Source organism: Daucus carota, chromosome 4 (assembly GCF_001625215.2).
Source record: "Daucus carota subsp. sativus chromosome 4, DH1 v3.0, whole genome shotgun sequence".
Classification (NCBI taxonomy): Eukaryota; Viridiplantae; Streptophyta; class Magnoliopsida; order Apiales; family Apiaceae; genus Daucus; species Daucus carota.
Window position 1 is genome coordinate 30022218 of NC_030384.2, and position 7710 is coordinate 30029927.

The 7710-nt window shown below is 34.9% G+C and overlaps 2 protein-coding genes across 3 annotated transcripts; one reads left to right on the forward strand and one right to left on the reverse strand.

Annotated features, from left to right (window-relative positions):
* Positions 1-706: 706 nt before the first annotated feature.
* On the forward strand, positions 707-5554 carry LOC108215661 (uncharacterized). 2 transcript variants are annotated; one of them, XM_017388196.2, is made up of 6 exons: positions 707-868; positions 1011-1180; positions 2164-2317; positions 2432-2632; positions 2963-3130; positions 4957-5554. In XM_017388196.2, exons 2-6 carry the CDS (start codon positions 1047-1049, stop codon positions 5398-5400), a joined length of 1101 nt encoding a protein of 366 aa, XP_017243685.1. In that variant the 5' UTR covers positions 707-868; positions 1011-1046; the 3' UTR covers positions 5401-5554. The 2 variants fall into 2 exon arrangements, with proteins under 2 accessions (XP_017243685.1, XP_063948382.1); XM_064092312.1 differs by having other exon boundaries at positions 747-868; positions 1020-1180.
* Positions 5555-5822: 268 nt separating this feature from the next.
* Positions 5823-7430, reverse strand: LOC108217180 (probable LRR receptor-like serine/threonine-protein kinase At1g07550). Its single transcript, XM_064092313.1, has 2 exons — positions 6627-7430; positions 5823-6489 (listed from the first exon to the last, which is right to left on the reverse strand). Exons 1-2 carry the CDS (start codon positions 7130-7132, stop codon positions 5934-5936), a joined length of 1062 nt encoding a protein of 353 aa, XP_063948383.1. The 5' UTR covers positions 7133-7430; the 3' UTR covers positions 5823-5933.
* Positions 7431-7710: the final 280 nt, after the last annotated feature.

Consider the following 7710-nt stretch of genomic DNA (forward strand, 5'->3'; position numbering starts at 1 on the left):
GGCTAGAATCTAGATGGTGGCCACGACCCTCCCAATCTACACAGTTTCATCTTTTTTATTTTTTTCTCGTCTTCTTAAGTTTATTAGTTAGTAAAGATCTTACTTTTTCAGTTTTGTGGATTGTATTTCAGTTTCCTATATACAAAAAGAATATAAATTAATGATGAAATTTAGTGTTCATTTGGCTTACCTTTAAAACTAATGATTTAGTGTTCATTTCAGGTTTAGCTTATCATTATATATAAATTATTGAGGTAGCATAATGATGTACAATGTCTATTAACACTTTCATGCCACAAATAAAAAGATAAAAGGGAATTATCAGCAAGTATGCAAACGATATATATTCCCGGCCTGTAGGTGGGATGATTGAGTTTGCATTGAAAAGTATAGATGTCAGTGCGTGGTGAAGAGATAGGGAAATTCAGAGATTTGTGTGAGGGGATATTAAAATTAAATATTAATATTAAAATATTAAATTCATAATATTTGTCATTTTGTTTATTCAATACAATTTTAATCACTAAATATAGTTTAGCGACACAATTTACAAAAAATTTCTAACTAAATAATAATGTAATTCTAATGGAATGAATGAAAATTTGATTATATTCATATACAATTAATATAATTATGATAATGACAATAATAAAAATATATTATATTTAATAATTTTTTATATATGTGAAATTTGAATAAAGATAATTAAAATAAAAAAAAGGGAGTATAATAAGCGAGCAAGCCGCGACTTACGAGAGAAGGGGGAAATCAAACAATCAAAGAAATCAGTGAAAAGAAGATCGAGAAAGAAACGAAAGAACAAGAAGCCGCCGCCGCCGCCGCGCCGCCGCCGGAAAGAAGAGCAGAGGTTTGTGTTCAATACGTCGTGAAATTACACGTTTTGCCCAATTAATTCAAGTCTGATAATTATGGACATGAGTATATAGTTTATATATTTGAGCAATTGAAGTTGCAGATTCTAACAACAATTTACTTTACTGATGATGCAGACAACACAGAATATAAAGAATTAGAATATTAGATACATGTCAAAGACGATTGTGCAACCTGTAGGGCAGAAGAGGCTGACCAATGTTGCTGTCGTGCGTCTCAAGAAACACGGCTGTCGCTTTGAAATCGCTTGTTACAAGAACAAAGTTCTCTCCTGGCGCTCCGGCGTGTACGGACTCTTTTCTTTTTTATTTTGTTTTTTTCGACAATTATGCTATGTTTGTTGATTGTTGATACATTATTTGATTTCAACCGGATGTTTGTATGTTTTAAATACACTCTTGGTATTCATGTTAGGGTAGACGTGTTAACTGGCCAACTATTTCTGAGCCGTTGGGTGATTATCCGGCGTCCAGGATTAGAATATTATTTTCTTTAATATGTCTAGCGCTTTTTAATCAATCCTGCTTAAAAAAAGGCTGGATGGGGTCATTTTCCTTGTCCAGGGTTGAAAAGTGCTGGACATATTAAAAATTTGTTATAATCCTGGCCGCTCGATATTTACTCCAACGACCCAAAATTATGCTATGTTTGTTAATTGTTGATACATTATTTGATTTCCACCGGATTTTGTTCATGTTAATACTGCCAAGTGTAATCTGTGATGCATATATACCTGATGTTGGCTTTTATATCATCTCTAATTATTTGTCCATTTTCTTACATAAGCTTATATGTTATTTAACTTGGTACTCGAACTAGGCTGGAGTCACAGAAGATGCTCTAATATGCTATTTTTAATTAATTTTATTATGGATTATTCTCTTTTTCGAAATTTAATAGCTGCAACCTTATTGTAAAGCTCTGCATGAGGATTTAGTAGATGATTGCAGTGCGTGTGCAAATTTTATACATTTTTGGGAACCTTTATCTTGATAAATCACTAGGTATACAATTTTTTTATCACATACATGTGTTAATCCCTTTCTGTCACTTTATGCTAATCCTTTTACCGGTAAATTTGTCTTTGTTTTTCCATGTTTTACACTATTATGAAAAAATATCTCCTCATCTTTCATATAATTACAATATGTAAACTAACTTCCCCTCTCTACTTATCTCTATAGTCTATACTGTTTAAGCCTGTAGAAAAGCTCTTCATCATGTACTGCTATGTACTTATAAAAAAATTCTGTTGTTTTTTTTATATAGAGAGAAAGATTTGGATGAAGTCTTGCAATCACACACCGTGTATTCTAATGTATCAAAAGGAGTTCTTGCCAAATCCAGGGATTTAAAGAAAGCTTTCGGGCAGGACGAATATGATGATGATGAAAAGATTGATCATGAAAAAATCTGTTTGGAGGTTTGTAATACCCCATGTCTAGTCATTTGATGTCTCAGTCATCATCTATAGGCCTAAAATGAGCAAAATAGTTTCATTGTAAATAATTGTACTATTGTACTGCTTCTCTGCCAGATTTTGGAAAAAGGAGAGCTACAAGTTGCTGGAAAGGAACGAGAATCGCAGTTATCAAGTCAGTTTAGGGATATTGCAACTATTGTCATGCAGAAGACCATAAACCCTGAAACTCATCGTCCGTATACTATTAGCATGATTGAGCGTTTAATGCATGAAATACATTTCGCAGTTGATCCGCACAACAGCTCGAAGAAACAGGTGTGTCAATTGTTCCTGCTTATATATGAGAAACTATCATCTATAATGATAAACATTGCCCTGAGTTTATAAAACAAATTGACACCCTTTATAATTTTTTTTTAGCCAGTCTGAAGTTGAATCTTGTTTTCATTTAAATGTGAATCATTTGTCTTGCAAAACCAGAACAAGTTCTATTTCATAGAACGTTCGTCCTGATTTAGTATATTACTAGTTAATTTAAACTCTATATAGCGTATCTCTTGTAATTAAATTGTTTTTCTGGTGCCTTTGTTTGTTTTGCGGGGTGACAGAGTTTGGCTCCTAAATCCTAATGTATTCTCTCTGCAGGCCCTTGAAGTCATTCGCGAGCTTCAGAAACACTTCCCCATAAAACGATCTCCTATGAGATTACGACTGACTGTGCCTGGACAGGCCTTCTCTTCTGTTTCCGAGAAATTAAATGAATGGAAATCCAGCATTGTTTCGAAAGAAGAATCTGGAAATCAGCTATCTGTTGTAAGATTTCTATTTTTTATTTTTCGAGTTGTAGTATTTATTTTGTTTTTTGCTAAATAAGGTCTAGGAAATTGTTACCGTTGGACTATGAAGCTTTATTCATGCAAATTGCTTCACCAATGCCTAAGTGCATTTATATTACCCTCATTGCCCTTGATCTTCTTATCAGTTGTGTGAATATTGCCTAGGGGTGATAATCTATTATAGTGATACAGAGCACAATATAACTGTTTGACAGTAATACCCGAGCTGGTAGAGTAGATAATCCTTAACTTGATACTGTGGTAACAATTGAAATATCCTTTGAAGTGTAAAATACCAACACAAGAAGAAGAAAAGAAAACAGCATAGCAATATAAAGGAAAGTTTGACTTATGTCTACCTAGGCTCTAAGCTGAGCTTAATGAGATTCCACTATCATTTATCTGTGCCTTGGGTTTCCCATCTTTCACTCCCCCTTGCATGTGTCGGTAATTCTTCAGGGCTTAATTATTTGAATTTTTAATAGCTGTGATTCACCACGCTTCTGGGTTATGGTTACTCAAAATTTTCGTTCTTGCAGCGGAAGGCAACTTATGTGTAATTTATGAATCGTAGCTAACTAGTTGTTTAGCCATGCGAACTAACCTGTGCTTCCACCTGAAGGCATTTAAGAATTATTCTTTTGTTGTGTTGTGTTTGGTTGGGGATGATGGTATGTAATGAGTAAAATTGAAGGGAAGCAATAAAAGGTAGGATGGAAGATTTGAAAAAAACAATTGAGCGAGTGTAAATTTTTTATGTCAAGATTTGTGAAGAAATTGGGCATGTAGGAGAGTGGACTATTCTTTGTCGAATTGAGGGTTTAAGCTCTAGTGTAGGAGGCTAGGAAAGGAATGGAGGAAAAAATGAAGATTTTGAGTTTTTTTTACTAGTAAGTTGAGTTGTGTTTTTTTAGCTAAATTGAATTTTAAACATTTACCCAAGATATATACAAAATTTCATTCCGTTCCCTCCAATCCCATTCATCCGAACCAAACACCACATTGGAGTCTTGTCGGGATATGTGTGTCTTAGCAACAGTATTGTAGTAGTATTGTGATAATAGTAGAGTTGTAAGGGTATTAAGGTCATTTCAGGAGGATTAGTTACATATGTGTACTAGTAGTATAATTACCAGTAGCATTTTACATTTCAGTTAACGCAATTATGATATGAAAATGGATGTATTTCCACCAACCTTCTCTTTCTCTATCTATAACTGATTCCGTTACTTTCTCTCTCCAGGGTTTGTGTTTCTCATCTTTTAAATTCTGCCTCTATATCTCTCATTTCTCTCTGAATTCTCTTTAAACACTCTCTGTCCTGTTAATTTAACTTCATTTGTTATTCCTGAAATTTTATCAATTGAAAATGCCAAAAATAGTCGCAAATAGCTCAGGAATGCATCAATTCCTGACATGTATAAACAAAGACCAGACTGTTAAATGTTTACATTTTAGACTTAACCTGATTTTTTTTTTATTAAAAAGACTATGTATTTTCTAATCTTTAATATTAAGGTATGTGATGTATCATGTTCTATCTGGTTTTCTGAAATATTAGAAATCCCAATATAGATACCAGGGTCATGGTCATTATATTATCGTTAAAGGGAACATATTTTCTTGTAAGAATTATCTCTTTTGCAGCTTCAGATATTATTTTCCCCAAGGTTCATGATATGATGTACTCGGGATTTCCAACCAGTTTAAAGTGCTGTCAGGGTGTAGGGCTTCTTTAAAAGCTACTCTGTGATATTATATATAGTTCTATTTTTATAATTATATTACCCAATGGCTGTGCAGATCTGTGAGATGGAGCCTGGCTTTTTCCGAGATTGTGATGCCATGGTAAGGAATTTGCAGGGTAGGTTGGAAATCCTTGCTATCTCTGTGCATGCAGAAGGAGACACAAATGTTGATCACTATGATGATCACGAGGAACCTTCATCAAGCTTACCCAAGGCATCTACAGGTGCTGACTTCCAGCTGAGTGAGAAATTGAACAAACAAACAATCTCTGAGAAAAAACCAGATGCTGTGGGAGATGTAAAGCAGCAGAGCAAATGCAGTACATGCAATGCATATGTAGGTGATTCAAAGCAATACAGGGAGCACTTTAAGAGTGAATGGCACAAACACAACTTGAAGCGAAAGACTAAGCAACTACCTCCAGTCAGTGCTGAAGAATGCTTAGGCGACATGGAGATTACCGACTCAAGGGCAGATTTGAAGGATTATTCATTTTGAGGTTGGCTTGTATTGATATATGTTTTTTGTCTTGAGACTTTATGAAAGAGGATTGACAAGATTTAAGCTTTAAATGCATACAGTTGCAACTTGCAAGTATAGACACGGAACTTTGTATTAAGCTTATAACGTATCTGACTGCTTGTTATTCTCTTGTGTTTGTGTTTTATGTTGTCTGCTGAGGTCGAACGAACGATAAAGTAATGAAATCCAATTCGAATTCTATTATGAATAATTGTTCAAAAATTTCATTTCTTTCTCTATTCCATTCATTCATCTTAAAGTAAAAAGAAATGCTCCATTCTCTCCTTTTAACTGATTTCTTCTCAATTCTTGTTATTGTATAATAATTTTATATTTACTCAATTTTTATTAAAATTTATTGAGGTTGTATTTTCTTTTACCTATTCCATTCTTAGATGTCCATTCTATTCCAGTTTGCCCTGTACAAAAAGAACATAAACAAATGATCAAATTTTGTATTCATTCCAGGTTTGGCTTACCATTATATATAAAGCAGCCTCTTATCACTTTCATACCACAAATAAAAAGATAAAGGAAATTATCAGCAAGTATGCAAACGATATATATTCCCCTGCAGGTGCGGATGATTGAGTTGTGTAATTCACATTTGGATCAAATTTTGTGAATACTTCCATGGCAGCAAGCACCGGAGGCAAAGTAGACCCTTCTCCCCGTGTCAATATTATGCTCAAAATTGGACCTGATACTATCACAGGGTACATGGTTATAACCATGCTTTCACCTGCAGATGGCGCTTCCACTGTCCCCTGATCTTGACCATCAATTTGGATATTTATGAATCTTGTCTCACTCTGACTTTTATAATCTAGTTCTGTTATGTAGAAAACAAAGTAAGCTGATTGCTGATGTTCAGGAAGCTCAACTGTCAGAAAGATCGAATCCAGGCTGCTAGATTCAATAGAACTCATGAGCACAAGGTAAGGAGGGTAATTCTCAAATCTGGAATTCACATCTGTGTAACCAATAACGCTGCTGCAAGTTGACGGTGTAAGTCCTTTGCTCCATATACGATTGTACATTTCATCCTTTTTTACAGGGTCGAACCTGAAATATTACTGAAATGTATCAAAATTGTAAACAATTTGTGCCGGAGCTATTTGAATACTACAACATTGGATACCTCTGAGCTTGTTTAGGAACAATTGTGTGCAAATCATGTATGGAAGCTCAAAACCATGTACCTGATTTCCTCCCCTCCAAAGTTGGTCCGATTGATAAGATTATATGTGGTATTACTCTCCATCTGGGAGTACATTTTGTCCCATAAGACCACTGCTTCAAGCGAATTGATAAATGGAACTCCTCCACCTATAATCTGCAGTAAGCAAATTCTGAGAGCCCCTGATCCATTGCTTTCGTACACAATTTCTTTGTAAAACGGATCACCATTATTTTCTGCTGTGTTGATAGTTGTCCATATTACATCGTTAATGAAGAGATTGAATGTGGGAGGGCGGGAGAGACCATCATAGTTTCCATAGTAAAATCCAGCTCGTATTATGTATCGAATACTTTCTGTCTCAGCAGGCACAATGTAACAGTTGTCCTGAGTTTTGTTTGGGAAAATCCGGAGGGTGTTAAATTCATCCCTGATTGTTTTCTTCTGAACTCGTCTATTTAGTCCTGCTTGAGTGTAACCGGAATCAACATCCCATGTGAGTATGCCATCCCATCTTATCTGGTCCATGCCGCAATCAACACTCTTCCACCCTGAAGTATCTGGATATATATGTGTATGATTAGACCGACTCCCAATTGCAGAGACGACACTGATTTTTCTGTATGCTAAATTACCTACATATTTCTGGAATCAAGTAAGCACAACATCCTCTTTAGTTCCTCCTAACGGCTAATAATAATGCCACTACTCATCCTGCAACTTAATCGGCAAACAAAGGTGTACTAACTTAAAACCCGATAATACATGCTTTTTTTTGCAGAGTTACAAGATAGAACCAGAAAGCAAACTTTAATAGTCCATCCACATTGGTGATGTAACTTTGTCGTTTACATTTATATGCAGACACAGGGGAAACCTCTGGCAACGAAGGTTATCTGCAATGAATTGAAATTATACTATACGCATATATCACATATTCAAAATTCAGACAGCTGAGTATAGTTGATCTATGTCACAATCTTGAGGCTGTTTCTTGGCTTTGGTTCAGTTTCACCAGCAATATTTAATTTTGTTATCCAAGTTAGTCTAACCGCAAGCATCTCAAATATGCACCGTTGAATCAAGATGATATTAAGAAAATCAGT

Bases quoted from the DNA above. Each gene is read 5' to 3' on its own strand.
- LOC108215661 (XM_017388196.2), top strand. From the start codon at position 1,047: ATGTCAAAGACGATTGTGCAACCTGTAGGGCAGAAGAGGCTGACCAAT. The intron at 1,181-2,163 runs GTACGGACTCTT...TTTTTTATATAG, and splicing joins CTCTCCTGGCGCTCCGGCGT to AGAGAAAGATTTGGATGAAG. The intron at 2,318-2,431 runs GTTTGTAATACC...CTTCTCTGCCAG, and splicing joins ATGAAAAAATCTGTTTGGAG to ATTTTGGAAAAAGGAGAGCT.
- LOC108217180 (XM_064092313.1), bottom strand. From the start codon at position 7,132: ATGGACCAGATAAGATGGGATGGCATACTCACATGGGATGTTGATTCC. The intron at 6,490-6,626 runs GTACATGGTTTT...GTAATATTTCAG, and splicing joins TTTGGAGGGGAGGAAATCAG to GTTCGACCCTGTAAAAAAGG.